We start from the raw sequence: 17,747 nt of genomic DNA on the forward strand, positions 1-17,747 counted from the left end.
AAAGACAGACAGACAGACAGACAGACAGACAGACAGACAGACAGACAGACAGACAGACAGACAGACAGACAGACAGACAGACAGACAGACAGACAGACAGACAGACAGACAGACAGACAGACAGACAGACAGACAGACAGACAGACAGACAGACAGACGGTCGTTGATAAATAGATATCTGACAGACAGACAGACAGACAGACAGACAGACAGACAGACAGACAGACAGACAGACAGACAGACAGACAGACAGACAGACAGACAGACAGACAGACAGACAGACAGATAGATAGATAGATAGATAGATAGATAGATAGATAGATAGATAGATAGATAGATAGATAGATAGATAGATAGATAGATAGATAGATAGATAAATAGATAGATAGATAGATAGATAGATAGATAGATAGATAGATAGATAGATAGATAGATAGATAGATAGATAGATAGATAGATAGATAGATAGATAGATAGATAGATCTAACTCTGAACAACCTCAGATTGAAGCAAGACTAACCACTACTGATGGGAGCAGATGTCGTCTGCCGAACACTGTGCTAAAATACTGGCGCTTGAGGGCAGCCTTCGCGAGCTGAAATGCTCAATGAGATGCCAGGAAGAAAAAATGTAGAACTTGAGGATATTACCAAGCGCAACACGATTGTTGTTTTAAATAAATATTTTTCCCTTTTCCTCCACTTTGTGGGTGCTGCTGATTGGCCGTTAACTCCTGACTGCTGCATTAAGCGAGTAGACAATAACTTGGTCTACTCAGTATGTGTCAGCTGGTATGTTCTCCTTGCTGGTCAATCTCCCCAAATTGATATGTGCCACCGTATATGTTCCCGAATATACAAGCAGAACAAGACGCAAAACACGGAGAAGTCCACTGTAGAGAAGTGAAGGAGTGGCAACAGAACCACCGTGTGGAGAGAACGTGAACGAATTGAGCGCAAGGTTGATACTTCATGAGTTCGAGGTGCTTGAAATTTCCGTGAACATAAAAAAAAGATACTCTGCTCACCACTCATATACATTCGGTGTACCAGTTTGTAGCACGTGCGTATCATGCCTGTCCACGCAGCACTGTTCTTGCAAAAGCTAAATATAAAGTACCAAGGACAGTGTGTCATGCTCGGGCGTGCAGAGTATGGATTTCGAGGCTGGCGCGGCCTCAATTGCAATATTAATGGCCGTGTTGAAGGTGCTAGCCTTGTTCGCAACTGTTTCCCGTATACACGCACCTGCCTGCGATACACGGCTCAATAGCCTTCGCAGCCTCCGTGCCTTTAATCTTATGTGCTGGCGGTCGCTTTGCAAGTGTGGCTTGAACCGAGGATCTGTGTAGCTGTTCGCGTTCACCGCGTCGTTGTTTATACAAGCTCTGCGCGACACTAAATAAACGTACGGTCATTGTTCAGCATATCCGAGACTTATTTATTTATTTACTTAAATATGCCACAGAGGTCCTATGGGCATTTAGTAAGGCAGGTTTAGTTATTACAATCAAATCACAAGGAAACTATTAAGGAACAGCACTACGAAGCAAGTGAACATCGAAATGCAACGCAACAAAGTAAATTGCCAAATACAAAACAAGGTTCTAACGCAAGTGAACAAAAAGAAAGAAACATAACACGACAACATACGTTTGAGAAATAAGCACTCAAAGAGCGTTTGAGTGCTAGTAAAGAAGAAAATGCGACGCATTAAAGTATAAACAAATTAACAATTTAAACGACTAATCAAGGCTGCAGGGCTATCGAAAAAATGTACCTTAAGCTTGTGACGAAATCTATTAAGGTTAATATCAGAGACGATATAATCGGGAAGATCACTCAACATGCGAATGGTTTGTGGAAGTGCGGAGCAGCGCTCATGTAACGAAAGAGCTTGTATACGAGTTTACACTTAAGCGAGCATTCGCCTAATCCTGAAATTACAATGAATACGCGCTCGGAGCCCACCAGGCTGATCTTCCAATATGGTTTTTGAATATTGGATGAGAAGAGAAAGAACGTCCACAAGAAGGTTGGGTATATGCTTGTGAATTGAGTACAGCATTTATTCTAACGGCACTACGGGTAAAGGGTTATATGCAAGTGAACATTAGGCAGGTAACTTACGTAATGCACAGACTGTTCCTAGGTGGAAGTTCCATGGGAGTAATTATGATTTCAAGAATGCCAATACGCACTTAGGAAAGAAAAACAAGTAAAAAGGGCGAATTTTACAGAAAAGGAATGTGCCGCTCCAACGCGCACCCTCAAACCTATGAGAAGACAAGCTATATTTATGTGGATGAGCAAAATCAGAAGAAGGTGAAAGCTGAAGTCAACGTTTAGACAAGTGGACTTGTCGGCTACAATTGCGTGTATTTTATTCCGCTGCAATGCATATTCGTCATGGAATGTTAATGTTTATCCACCAGACAGGCCAAAACTTTATTATCATACAATTATTATTGTTCTTGCTTTGCATCACCTATAAGCCTTGCCGAAATGCAAACGCCAGTTCAAGCACGTGGACGCAGCGAGGTCACGAGTTTCAAAGTGTCGTGTGATTTTGGCTGCCGGAAACATCGTCATAAGTGATGTACACACAAAGGAGTACGAAGTTTCCGAGTGAGGTTAATGATAATAATAATCTTCATTTCTCTCTTTTCTCAGAATACAGAATGAGAGCGGACGTAAGGGTAAAAGCGGCATGCAGCGGCTTCAAGAAACCCCATTACGCCCGACATGACAGTATGACGAGGAAACAGCTTTGTCATGACAAACGCAGAGAAATACTGGAAACATTGGAATACATTGTGAAATTTGTGAACGTTCAAGGGCAAGAATACAGTAGGGATCAGTAAGAAAATATACGTACGAAATTGATAGCAGCCTTGGTGCATTTGTTAACATTGTGTGATGTAAGAAACAATAGCGCGACATACAAAAAACAGAATGAAACACCATACATTAGTAGAGGAGCGGCAAAACACTTATTAACTTATGTTTCGATATTTCTTGCTGTGAGATGTTATTCCGTTCAAGTGCGTTAAGGTAAGAGGGAAGTTTATAGGCGTAGACCAAGCGGTGTAGACTAAGCGGTGCAACGGCGCACATTGTACATACATGGACACATGGCATTGAAGGTTGAATAGTGTCAACATAGCTGCGTTTGTTCTAATAGCATTCTTGTACATAAGAATAAAATTGAAGGCATAACGATTAGGCACTTGAATGATGTTAAACTCGGAACAATAGTTTTCTGTGTGGGCATACCATGGTATGTTAGCAACTAATCTGATCGCACGTTTCTGAGTAACAATAATCTTGGATAAATTATGCTTCGTACTTGTGCCCCAGACAGTGTGGCAATAGTTAGTATTGGAACTAAGAAAACGTTGTATATCAATAGTTTAATTCTTGTTGATAGCACATACCGTTGACGACATAGCACTCCATTCAGTTTGTTGCTTTTTGATCGTATGTTATTAATTTGGGCATCCCAATAAAGCGATTCCGAGAAGGTTACTCCCAGACATGTGGTACTACGCACGAGTTCAATATAGTTGTCCCCAAACCTAAGCATAACATCTTTTACAACTTTGTTTATCGCTCGAAATACCATGGCTTTAGTTTTGCTTGTGTTCACCTTTAGACAATTTTCCTGCGACCACTGACACATGTATTGCAACAACTCATTACCTGTAGAGGATAAGTCATTTTCTCTACTGCCCGTAATGAGCACCGTAAGGTCATAAGCGTGGGCAGTAAGGTTCACCGGTAGCTTAGTGTAATATAAATCATTTAAGTAAACTAAAAACAACAAAGGGCCTAAGATGCTGCCTTGCGGCACGCGCAATTTTATGTATTGGTCATCATACAGATCATCATTGTGTGCTACTGTTTCTTTACGATGTTGAAGGTATGACTATATCAAAAAATTAGGAATCGCTCTTATACCATAGTGGTTTATTTTATTTACTAACAAGTCATGATTGATTAAATCAAAGGTTTTAGAAAAGTCAATATTAAAGAAAGTCCAAGTCAATAGTTAGTTCCTTCATATCACTCTTATGTCACGCGGTCACATAAAACACCTCTCGTGTTTCACGTACATCGAGTACAACAAAGCATAAAATAATCGTGGAAGACATTGACAGCTGAAATCTACTAAATGATATGTTTCAGGGTGCATTACAAGCAATCGGCACTTACAGCGCGTACATAGAGGAGGGACAAAAAAGGACGACGAAGACAAGCGCTGTCAGCGCTTGTCTTCATCGTCCTGGTTTGTCCCACGTCTAAGTTAGCGCTGTAAGTGACGATTGATACCATAGAATACGAACTAGCCCGTACTCAAACCTTGCTTCTGCATTACAAGCTATGCCATTACAAGCCACATTCTTAATGCTTAAAGAAAAAAACGCCTTCACATACACTTCTCTAATGGGCCAAGCAAATTGTGCAAAAAAGCCTGCCCTGGTGGCGGTAAAGGACTAATGACCGAAAATTGGAACCCTGATCAGAGTATGTAACACAAATGTTTTAGCAGCTTTTTATGCCTTAGCTTGAACATTGTGCACGGCAGCTTCGTACGAGGCAAGCAATATCCTGCTAAGAGTAAGACCCTTACGTTCGTTCAGATGACACTTCCGCGTCGTACCAGGGGAAGATTTATTAACCCGGGCCGGGAGAATAACTCTGCCATATTAAGGACACAAAACTAAAAATGCATCAATCGTGCAGGAACACCGTTTTATCTGTGCTGCAGTCGTGATTTTATGTTTTCAGTAATAAACATAGAAGAAAAGCAGCCTGCAGCGTTTTGTGCCCCCTTGTAAATATGTGCGCCGTTGTCTAGAACTTCAGCAACCGTTGTCCAAAGCGCTGTAAGTACTGTAACAATGAACAATACGATATATTGCTGGCACTGTCGAGCAGAAAATCAGAACAACGTACACTTTGTAACTTTGTGATGATCGCTTTTTCAGGTGGAATTTACTTGCGCCTATAACTTTGGTAACATAGGCACCAGTTGACCTTCATAATGTAACCTCCGCAAAGACATTGTACAATAGAAGTAGTGTGACGTAGCGTCTAAAATTTCAAGCAAGATAGAACAACTTGTATTTCGAGTTGCTTACGTACCTTGCAATGGACAAAAGGAAATAGCACAGCCAAGATGCACAATCCGACAAAAGGCGCCGTGATTGCTGTGTTCACCATTAAAAGTATCTGCAAAGAGTGTGATAAGTGGTTTGAAATGGCAGCACATGTTATTGAGGAATATCGCGCGTAAGACATACTGAGAAAATAACCATGCGCCGGCGCTTTTGCACCGCAAGATCCACCGCAGGATAGCTGGTGGATCATCACAGGACATTGTGTCATTGCAGAGTTAGCACATCGTATCACGGGCCAAAGAAACGAGTTAAGAGAGAGGCCGCTACCAACGGCACTCCATTTTTGATTATTATGTTATTTTGCTTAGCTTGCTTGCAGGCCATGTAGTATACATCAGGGCACAAGAGAGGACTGTGGTTAATCCAGTGCGGTTTTCACGCTAGCAAAATTTAAAGAGGAACCACTGTACCATGTAGCCGGACTCTGCTCCTGGACCGCATTGCTCTAACAGGCGGACATCATTTGCGCGTGAAATCTAAGGGAATTATCGAATAAATATAAAAAAATTGATGCGCAGCTTATAGATTAGCTACCCAACGGTGCATGTTTTGCAAAGCATATCGAACTTGGAAGTAGGTATGCCCCGCAGTGGGGTCCTAGTTCGTACGGCATATCCAGCTGGAACGAATTCTTAGGCTGACACCCGATTCGAAGTATGTGGTCCCGAAATATCTATCAATATACATTGGCGTTGACTTAGTTTGTGTATTGCAAGGCATAAAAAGACGTTGGTTTAGAAGTTAGTGCAACATTCCGTTAGCACCACCGGGTTTATTGGCGCTTTTCTTGAATATATTGCGTCTGAAAATTTGTTCCAAGTGGTGGTACCTTGTCAATTTAGTGGGCCCAGTGCGTACATTTCAACATCAGTCCAAAAGATTAGTTATAAATGTGACTAGTAAATTTTTTTTCTGTTTCTGCTTCTGTTTTTTATTTGTCAATCGTGTATATTGATTTATTTTGCATGTATGCTTCTTCGAGTAATCCAGCTAAAAAAGCTGACTTTTGTGCGAGATCTGTCCCAAAGGATTATTCAGTGAGTTAGAAAGTAAAAGAGGAGATGGTAGAATCCATGCAACTCTCTATCTCTCCAGTCAAGCGGACCAGGTTGATTATTTATTGTAGCCGAACTGTTGCATGACAAGGCAGAATTTCTCGTGGGCACTTTTTGGGTAACTCCTTTTCAATATTTGTCGATATGTAGATAGACGAATGGACAGAACAAAGAATCGATATCTAATTTGTTGTGAAATTTTCCTAAATGCTGCACATATTCACTAAGTGTAGCATAGAGCTTACGGAAAGGATGTCCTTGAAGAAAGAACTGTGTCCGAGCAATGAAAGCGCTCGCGGAAAGGCTGTAATGACCCCAAAAACGACGCAAATCAGGATGACCATCCACGTCGTCTATTTTTGCAAAGCACACAAACTAACAACGGCAACAGAGTCCTTATTCGTTGCTGCGCCTTGCAAAAATGAATACGTTCCAACTCCCCTGCTTTTCTATTCTTCTAGACTCCGCCTGTTACACAGATGAGAAGGTCGATCGTGTGCGTTCTCTTCGGCTCAGCGATTGTTAGAATTATAGTAGAAACCCATGGTTTGGGACGGTTGTGTGTTCACAAGATTTTACTAGGAAACTTGAAAACTAAATTATTTACGCCACGATGGGGCCAAAACTGCTGGCTCCTGAGGAACAGCTGCGGCGAAAAGAATGTTGCATTGAATGGAAATTTTAAGACTACAGTTGTCACCAGTGGCAAGAGGGGAATTCAGTTACACGGCATCAACTGAAAAAAAGAAAGGTGAGGCGACGCGAGAAAAGCGCAGAAGAACAGCGGAAAAGTCAACTTCATGTTTATGGTGTCGCTTAAGTGCTTCGGAGTTGTACACCGCGACTGTGTAAGGTAGGGCCAAGCTGGTCGATTCAGCTTTCTTCATTGACAACTCTCCAAGCGTCTGAGAGGTCGCGTGCAGCTGGTGCGATCAACTTTGTCGAAAGGTTGGCGCTAGGTTCTCCACAAACACTTGTGCCCCTACGCTATGTGCATTGATATCGCGAGTATTTGTGCCACACACGTCCGACATTGGGTTTACTGTTCTGTGACTTTTTATGTTCCTCCAAATGTAACTGGGGCTCCAGCAGCATTATTTTATAGATACGACGAAAATTAAAAAGGAAACCACAACGATTCTGAAGCGTCTAACAGACGAGGACGTCCAAGCGAGCGTCAAGCCATAGAATGAATGGTTCAGTTGGTCTGGTGCGTCTAATAGGGAGAAATTTTTAAGCGAGCACAATCCCATCGTATATCCAGAGGCGATTACTAAAGTTTCATAAGCTCTAAAAAACAGGAGTGCCTGGTATATGCCCACGTGTCATGAGCGTGAACCGCATACTCCTGAGAGATAGTTCCACTGATGGAATGTCTCGAATAAAGAAGCAACAGCAGTGGTCGATATGGTATAAAAGGTTGACCTATAACGCATGGACAGAAGAGTGAAATGCCGACGCAAATGTGGTTCGTTAGTTCAATGCCTAACTTCTAAATTTGCGAATCTTAATAAAATCGCTCAGCTTCCTCTCATTCCATGTTAGAGGTCCAAAGGCCATTGAGAATTACACCACAGCCAGTCGCACAGAGCAGAAGAAACGATTCTAATATACCCGTTTCAAATGACCCGCAATGCTAAAAGAATGTCATGTAATCGCAGACGAAAATATAAAAATGAATATAATAAAACAGTGATACAGACTAGGCAAGGTATTGAAGACTGGACAGAAAAGAAGATTTCAATTATTTTCGGTGTGCCACGGCGGATAGGCACTTTAGTCACGGATTTTCGGCACTGAAATAGGAAGCGCTATGTGACGTTTTGGACCAGTATTATTTATAGGTAACCAATGCCGATTTCTTACAAATCAAATTGTGTTTGCCTAAACCCAGGTCTTGCTTCTGATGAAATTATGGCACATTTCAGCAAAAATGAATAGATTACACATGTGCCCCATATTTATCAACCCTAAATACACGTTGCATTCAATCAATGGAATATCCAGACTGAAACAGCACAAAATTTCGCCTTCTCTTGTGTCTGTATCTGGTGTTCCTGTTTATAAATATTTATCACGTATTTAAAACTACGTATTGACTAGGTTGTGCGTGAGCAGTGGCAAAAAAAGAAACAACGGTTTCTCACATGGTTTTTATAAACATCATTAACCGTTGAAAAAGTACTGTGGTTCCACAGAGATCACTAAATATATATGACATCGTATATCATTGCCAAGGCCTGAAAGACAAATTAAGCTCCAGAACATTTGTCGATGAATGCATCATACAGGTCAGCAATATTACTTTCTTCGATAGCTGTTCTGTGCCGCACATTTCATCATTTCAGCATGACCCAGAAACATGAGCATCCCGTCGCAACAATTGCCAAGCCTATACTAGTGAACAGCTGGCCTGCCATACAGGGACGCCGATTTTTCGATGAACTGCTAAAGTCACCGAACGGTTTAAATAAGCCAACCGATCCACAATTTCCTATCTGGCTGCACGCAGACGGAACGCACACACAACTGACCAGCGTGCTGTTTCGGGGCTAAGCAAATTCAGCCGGAATGAATAAGTGCTGTATAATTTGATGTGGCTACCAATAAAGCCACATGCCCGGGTGCATGCCTCGGCGTATGCGTATTCGTGGTAGCTTTAGCCCTGTATTCAGTGCTGCTGTCGTGCAGCTGTTCCTTTGTAGGCACCCAAATTAACCTCACAATTCAGAGACTCAGTTTCGAGCTCCTGGTGGACATTTTATGTGCTTCTTTCTAATTTGAATAATTTTCATCTGTACACGCTTTCTCTAATGTGGTAATATATTCGCAGATAATGCGCTCTCCGTACTCGTCGTTCCGACGTGGGTGTGTCATTGCGAAATGTGAAGCGAAACGCGAGGTACTTTTGTTAACAGCAGAAGGAGCGCGCCAGAGCAGAAATGAAGCGATTGTTAAATCGAGCAATAGTTTGGGACTCATCTTAAGGGTGGTAACAATATTGAAATGACGTATCATCTACAGCGCTATTTAAAATGGCTGCCTTGCGGTTGCGTTGTATTCAGTGGTAGAGTTGCTTTTTCCTTTTTGTATTTTTAGCGGCATTCTACATCTCATAGTGATTGTGTTACAGCGACATTTGCAAAATGAAGTATTTACTTACCCTTGTTAAGGATCCCATGTGTATAACCAGTGTGCTGTACGCGGTCATTACCAAGCCTAGAAAAAGAGCTGTAACATATGCAGTACATTGGCATAAGACAAGCAGCTGTGACTCGTACATTGACAATACAGCTTCACAAATTCCAATGCAATATACAAATTATGAGAGGCGCAACAAATGGTTTATTCAACCACAGAGACTGATTAGTAATTCCACCGTGGATTTACTCAAATTCACGAATAGATATTGACCCCACAACTGGAATAATTATTTCCGAGAAGTAATGCTTTCGTTGTAATTCATTAAGACGAGAAAAAATGTGCGCAAGGTTCACGGGTGGTGTAAGTAAGCAATAGGAACGTGATAAATTGAGCCACCGCCACTGACTATGCACAACCAAAATTATTGTCGCTTCATTATTTCAACCATTACAGTACATACGCCTCAAACCTAACAAGGTCTCTGCGTAAAAGAAGTATCATAAAATCAAAGAGCGGGAGCGAAGATCTTATTCTTCAAAAATAATGTCCGTGTATTTAACTAGCATTAGCCGTGGGGTTGTACGGTTGCACCTGATTGCAGATGTGTTCAGATTGTCTGAGATGTGCTTAATCGGTTAGGTACTGAGACTACTTCTTAAGGCACGCGAAGACATAATGAAGCGACTTTCAGTAGAGTTAAATGTCGTGCGAATACATACGGAGGAGAAGGATAAATGCATTTGACTCAAGCACTGTGGTATGAGCACCACGGTCCAGCGTATTTTCTTACAAGAAACAAAGTTTTGACGTTCACATCGGTGGCCTTGCGCCAACACCTCGGACGCTACCGCTATTGTGACACCGCATGCAGATGAGGCGTCCGAGCTTCCACAGAATCCACATGTTAGCAGTAGCGTGATCGACGCACAGTGGCCCTTGGCGGACGCTTGGTATGTTGCATAGGAACGGCCATTTGACGTAGCCAAGAGCTCGTACAGATAGTCTGCAGTGGCATGGAGGCATCCCTGTTCTCTCTGCTGTGTTGCACTACCTGATGGGCTCCACAGCCTCATTCCGCGCGTGGTCACTACATGCAGGTTTTTTGAAGCCGTCCATTGCCCTCTCCTACTCAATCAAGTTTATGAACACACTTGAGTCAGAAACGTCGTGCAACAGAAGACAGCTCTTCTGTCGTCTCACTTTTTACGTAAAGTTGAAATGTGGCGTTTAGAGGTAACGCAAATTTTATATTGCCTTCAAACCTTTCCGCATGTTGCTTGCATTTCCGCCAGGTGGCTGAACATAAGACCTCAGATAGTATGACGTATAAGAGATACATATTATATGCACACGCCTATAAGCTAACCTTGTTCTCTAAGAAATCAATTTTTTTTTCATCAGTATTGAGATATCCGGTATGTACGAGAGGCTACATCAGAAAAAAGCAGGGCAACTGTCCCGTCAACTACTTATTCGCTAAAGCTCAATACCAAGCGGACACCAGGGAACCACGACGCTATCACTCCCGAAACACGGTCAAAAATTCCACAGTGACCTGGAAAACTTTCGCCCATCCTTTCTCGGAGCCCTTCTACGGATGTGCAATTGCAGTTCACATCACTCAATCAAATGATATCTCAAATGAGAACGAATGAACGTTTGTATTCGAATGACATTGTGTTCGCGTCACGTCATTTTCCTATCGCGATATTATGAACAATTATAGGGGAGACACTGGCTGTTGAATCAAGCCTGTTGCTACCATGAAATAAGGTATTTTCTCAGCTCAGAGGTTCGAAATATATTTAGGGTAAAGCTTGGACTGCACATATTGATTTCAAAGAGATATAGAGAGAGAGAACAAAAAAAAAAGGGTGCTTTCGTGAATATTGCAAATTGTACCTGCAATGGCAGAGTGCTCGCATTTTTTTTCTTTTTGCAAATATCATTACATAGTACCTTCAATCTACAGTAAGGAGCAATCATGGCAATGAGGTTAAGATATGCGCAATTGAAACAATGCATAAGTTCGTGCCTAATGAAGAGACATACGGCGCACTACATAGTGCTTATGAACGTGTGAGAATTTTCTGACTATTCGTAGACTGGCCTCACCAATAAAGGGCTCGCCTCACGAATATCATGCGACATAAATATTTCAAATGCTTCAACTATAAGGCGGGTTATGGAACCGATACCCGGATTTCTCTCTCTTCTCGTCTCGGCTAGCGTACTGAAAAAAAAAACCCAGTGGAGCAAACAATAGAGCAAATCCCTGGCGAAAAGTTAAGCGTCGTGGCAGCGAGAGGGCTCGTCGCGAAGCACCGTGGCTGCTGCGGCAGATACACTGCGCTGCACAGCAAAGCGCTGCCATCTCGGAGGCCACGCCCAGCTGACGCAGCCGAGCTGAGTGCAATGATGGAATGATTTTTCTGTCTGTTCGAGATCGCGCACGCACATATCTAAAACAAGTTCTTTATCTCAGAATTAGCCAATATGTATTACAGAGAATACTCTAGCGATCACAAAATAGGTCAGTGTCACGTGTGAGCCAGGTGATTTGGATGACGCTGTGTGACGTCATCACAGAAGCGAGAGCAAGTGGTTTTTCGCTGTTCTTACAGAAAACTTAAGCTCCATGCTACATGCAGTGCAGCTATATTTGCTTTGCTCTCATGTTCACAGCAGCCTTTGCGATAGATTGGCATCGATTTCTTATTATGTTCAAAGTGTGCATAAAGGCCTCTTTATGAAATAACATATGAATAGCTCTGTGATTCGTGACCGCTAACAAGGCCCATTAAAATTATTCTTAACGAAATAAATTACACTGCAACATATCTTAATTTGACACAAAGACAAAGAGTGGTCTATACTTTACCTGTGCAACGTGTAATCATCGCAACGTGCTCGTCTGCTTTTTTGTATCCTTGAGCGATGACGTCAATGTAGACGATTGCTGCTTGAGAATTTATCGCTGATGATATTGTGCTGGATGGAAGGAAAGTATTATTTATCAATACTTGCATCTAATAAATGTTATTCACATAAAACTGTTGTATTCCTTTTGTTTTATGGAACCATTCATGAACAATGCTCGCGATAAAATCCCTTCAAAATATTGGAAATATGCACGACCAATTTTCGCCACAACTTTAATGCTGTAAAAAATCATCAGGCCTTCCACTCTGTGAAGAAAGACGAGCAGCGAAGCTGAGGTGTGTTTTGCCTCAACCGACGCATCTATGCATGTACAGGTATAATAATAATAATAATAATAATAATAATAATAATAATAATAATAATAATAATAATAATAATAATAATAATAATAATAATAATAATAATATTATTATTATTGAAGGGCTCAGACAACGAATACATCTTATGACTCTGGAGTGATTCAGTCTTCTTTCAGGAAATACTGACGGGTGCAAGTACCGCCGAATGGAAGACAGGTATTCCACAATATTGTCACGTAGTAGTGACGGTAACGACCACGGTAGCAATACTGTGAATAACGAAACAAACTGTTATTGGGCGAACCTCTGCCCACAAAAACAGGCTACACTTAATCCACAACGATAGCGGTGAACACAGTCGGCGATCGTCGAAATCTGATGTGCCGGTCAAGGGCGTCGGCTTTTACACGCGTGTCATCGAAGGTTCAAGGGTAATCGGTGGGGCCCACTTGTCTTCCAGAAAGTTCTACACAATCAGATTGCAAAAGCTTCGGTTACAAACAGAACCATAGATAACATTGGAGAACCTTTCGATGCATGCGGTGCGTCGCGCGCTGAGCGCTGACATATGCTAGACGGTGTAAAGCGCTCAGCCAAAAAAAGATAAACAAGTCCACGCGTCAATATTCACAACTTGAACTACGTATGTATTAATTACCAATTTAATTATGGGGTTTTACGTGCCAAAATCACTTTCTGATTGTGAGGCACGCCGTAGTGGAGGACTCCGGAAATTTCGACCACGTGGGCTTCTTTAACGTGCACCTAAATCTAAGTATACGGGTGTTTTCGCATTTCGCCCCCATCGAAATGCGGTTGCCGTGAACGTATGTATGCAAAGCATATGAAAGTTGGCGAAATGTTAGAGTAATCTTAGTGGCAAATTGTTATATATTTTTGGGGGGGGATAGTTTCGCCAAAACAATTGTTACAGCCGTTTTCTGTAACCATACTCCCTCCATAGACCGCTATGTATTGAGAGCAGACGGTAATTCTGTAACGTTTACAACGACCGAAGTTATGGTGACAAGTAAATGGAACTTGGCGTAATGATAGAGTCGTCTTAGTGACCAATTTCGGCCTAATTTTTCCCCAAGATACCTACATTAGATTGAGAGCTACGGAGCATTTGCGAGAAAGTGGAGACGAAAATGCCGGTGGCGTCTACGCCAGCAGAGCAGGCTCGAATGTTTTGTCGACACACGGACATAATTCTGCGAGAAGTAGCCGTTAACAGCTTCGCTGCAAACATTTTGACGTCAAGGTATGACAAACAAATAGAGCGACCATGAGGCAAGCAGAAAGATTCGGACTGTTTTACCTGCTTCTGTCTTTCTACACGAATCACATGCGGGTCTTCAGGTACTGGCATCCTACTTTCCATCATCAAGAAGCGCTTTGTATAAGAAAGAAAGAAATGGAACCACTAGGGCCCGAAATCTTGACTTGGCGGTTGCGAGCCAGGGATATTCAGCGCATCATCAGTGCATCAGTAGTTCCAGTTAAGTATCGGACTACTAGGAGCATATTGTACAGGTAGGTAGGTGAAGAGAGACATCGTTAATCTCAACAGTTTGGCGCTGGCTTCGCAGGTAACAACACCTTGGCGTTACGAGCAATTGAACGCTGCACACAACACTGAAAATATTGATTTCTTTGTGTGGCCACTGATAATTCTGAAGCGAAAAATGAGCAAACTCAAACACTTGCCGCAGGAAATGCTATAGCAAGAGCAGTCTCCACAAGCCTTACAATTTGCCAACAAATTGTAAATGCACACCCGTGTGTTCTCCCCGGTTATTGCCGCTGCTAGCCATTTGTTTTGTAAAACAAGGAAAGCCGTAGCTTGTTCCTTGTGGCATGCTGTTTAGCTTTTTACCGCATTCTTATGACGGCTATAATTCGCGATGAAGTGTCATTACACGTCTCATCTTGCCAGTCAGCTATCTGTGTTCTCCTTTTAATTCTTGCTTGCCTGATTTTGCGCGGGATGAGTTGGAGTGTATGACAAGCATTACCACTTGCTCCCGCATTGAGCCGTGCGGTCATGGAAGGTTGGAAGGGTGATGGTTTGGGCTAGTTGGTTTTCCACTTTTGACTGTGTGGTACACCGCGAAGCAGGACAGAGGGCACAGGAAAAGACAAGGACAAGCGCTTACTGCCAACTGAAATTTCATTGCCTGATACAAGGTGTTATGCAGAAAAAACAGAGGGACACGCCATAAAATATATATATATCTAAAGAAGAAGCAATTAAGATGAAAAAAAATAAACACCAGAAAGCAATAAAGTTAGGGCACTACCTTAAAGTTCATGTCACTGTCACTATCAGAAACGTTATATGATACCGTAACCGCTAACTGATCGCGCTGCCACTGTCTAAGAATGCCACCTCTCTTTGTGATAAGGCCAGGGATGGCTCACTTATGCACAGGCATACCTCACGTGCCATCCTAGCCGATTCAAGGATGATGCGTGTTCGATCGTTCGTGTGCGTGAAGATTACTTTTGTGTTTCCACACAGAGGGGTACATCTACATGCGCTGCAATGCAGGGCTAGCGAACAATCCTTTCCATTCTTAACACTATTCGCATGCTCACGGAGACGATCGTTTAGACACCTGCCTTTCTGACCTACGTAGCATGCGCCGCATTTCAAGGGGATTCTGTGCACAACGGCCTGCACACAATCTAAGTAACGGTTGCGGTGCTTGACTTCACACTGCGCTTTTTGTTTCTTGATAGGGGCACGTTTCCTTGATATCGGACAAAGCTTGTGTGGGGTAGAAAACACCACACGTACACCAACCCGCTCACCAATTTTTTAAAGTTGATGAGCGATGCGATACTTCTTTAGAATCACCAAGACCTCATGGTCCTGTTCTGTGGGCTGCTTCTTTGGTGACCATGGCTTCGCGATTACGTTTTCTTCGTTTTCTGCGGTAAAGCCTCAGCTCAGCTAAAGCCTCAGCTACTGAGATCAGTATTTTGTGAGGGTAGCTCGAGACTTTCAGGTGTGTAACTTGTGCTTGAAAACTGCAATTTAGTCTGTGGGGCAGGACCGGTCTAAAGCATTAGAGAAGGAGGCCTGAGCATTAGCCCTCTTTAGCAGTTTACTGTGTGCTGATGAGAAGGGCAGCAATGGTTTTTACGCACGGGGTTCTTATGTCCAGGAAACATGATCATTGGAAAACACGAGCTTGAGGTCGAGGAAACGGAGGAAATCATCTTGTGGTGTTTCATGTGTTAAGACTAGGTGGGATAGACATTCTTCAAATATACCGAATAGTTGCGATGAAGCGGAAAACAACTCCGATACACCACACTCATCATCATCACCATCATCAGCCTAGTTACGCCCACTGCAGGGCAAAGGCCTCTCCCATACTTCTCCAACTACCCCGGTCATGTACTAATTGTGGCCATGTTGTCCCTGCAAACGTCTTAATGTCATCTGCCCACCTAACTTTCTGCCGCCCCCTGCTACGCTTCCCTTCCCTTGGAATCCAGTCCGTAGCTCTTAGTGACCATCGGTTATCTTCCCTCCTCATTACATGTCCGGCCCATGCCCATTTCGTTTTCTTGATTTCAACTAAGATGTCGTTTACCCGCGTTTGTTGCCTCACCCAATCTGCTCTTTTCTTATCCCTTAACGTTACACCCATCATTCTTCTTTCCATAGCTCGTTGCGTCGTCCTCAATTTCAGCAGAACCCTTTTCGTAAGCCTCCAGGTTTCTGCCCCATATGTGAGTACTGGTAACACACAGCTGTTGTACACTTTCCTTTTGAGGGATAGTGGCAACCTACTGTTCATGATATGAGAATGCCTGCCAAACGCACCCCAACCCATTGTTATTCTTCCGGTTATTTCAGTCTCATGATCCGGATCCGTGGTCACAATCTGCCCTAAGTAGATGTATTCCCTTACCACTTCCAGTGTTTCGCTACCTATCGTAAACTGCTGTTCTCTTCCGAGACTGTTAAACAGTACTTTAGTTTTCTGCAGATTAATTTTCAGACCCACCCTTCTGCTTTGCCTCTCCAGGTCAGTGAGCATGCATTGCAATTGGTCTCCTGGGTTACTAAGCAAGGCAATATCATCAGCGAATCGCAAGTTGCTAAGGTATTCTCCATCAACTTTTATCCCCAATTCTTCCCACTCCACGCCTCTGAATACCTCCTGTAAACATGCTGTGAATAGCATTGGAGATATCGTATCTCCCTGTCTGACGCCTTTCTTTATAGGGATTTTGTTGCTTTCTTTGTGGAGGACTACGGTGGCTGTGGAGCCGCTATAGATATCTTCCAGTATTTTTACATATGGCTCATCTACACCCTGATTCCGTAATGCCTCCATGACTGCTGAGGTTTCGACTGAATCAAACGCTTTCTCGTAATCAATGAAAGCTATATATAAGGGTTGGTTATATTCTGCACATTTCTCTATCACTTGATTGATAGTGTGAATATGGTCTATTGTTGAGTAGCCTTTACGGAATCCTGCCTGGTCCTTTGGTTGACAGAAGTCTAAGGTGTTCCTGATTCTATTTGCGATTACCTTAGTAAATAGTTTGTAGGAAACTGACAGTAAGCTGATCGGTCTATAATTTTTCAAGTCTTTGGCGTCCCCTTTCTTAGCGATTAGGATTATGTTAGCGTTCTTCCAAGATTCCGGTACGCTCGAGGTCATGAGGCATTGCGTATACAGGGTGGCCAGTTTCTCTAGAACAATCTGACCACCATCCTTCAACAAATCTGCTGTTACCTGATCCTCCCCAGCTGCCTTCTCCCTTTGCATAGCTCCTAAGGCTTTCTTTACTTCTTCTGGCGTTACCTGTGGGATTTCGAATTCCTCTAGGCTATTCTCTCTTCCACTATCGTCGTGGGTGCCACTGGTACTGTATAAATCTCTATAGAACTCCTCCACTCTAAAACCACACTCTAAAACTACCAAAAAGTAATCCACGTATCTGAAGGTTCTCAGAACCTCAGTTCCTTCTAATAGTTGCTACAAGGCTCTGTCGGATTTTGCCAAAAACAGGTAGCTCAACAAAGGCACTAGTCCCGATGGACACTCCTTTGTTCTGAAGGTAGATTTCGTCATTGCATTCCACGTATGTTGA

At 42.7% G+C, this 17,747-nt stretch overlaps 1 protein-coding gene across 1 annotated transcript in view; it reads right to left on the minus strand.

Annotated features, from left to right (window-relative positions):
• Positions 1-17,747, minus strand: part of LOC126526358 (sodium-coupled monocarboxylate transporter 1-like) — a 113,573-nt gene that overhangs the window by 8,065 nt on the left and 87,761 nt on the right. The window contains exons 9-11 of the mRNA XM_050174255.3: positions 12,263-12,372; positions 9,401-9,468; positions 5,148-5,234 (exon numbers count right to left, since the gene is read on the minus strand). Of these exons, the coding sequence (XP_050030212.3) occupies positions 5,148-5,234; positions 9,401-9,468; positions 12,263-12,372 (265 nt within the window). The remainder of the gene's footprint in view (positions 1-5,147; positions 5,235-9,400; positions 9,469-12,262; positions 12,373-17,747) is intronic.

Source organism: Dermacentor andersoni, chromosome 8 (assembly GCF_023375885.2).
Source record: "Dermacentor andersoni chromosome 8, qqDerAnde1_hic_scaffold, whole genome shotgun sequence".
NCBI classification, from domain to species: Eukaryota; Metazoa; Arthropoda; class Arachnida; order Ixodida; family Ixodidae; genus Dermacentor; species Dermacentor andersoni.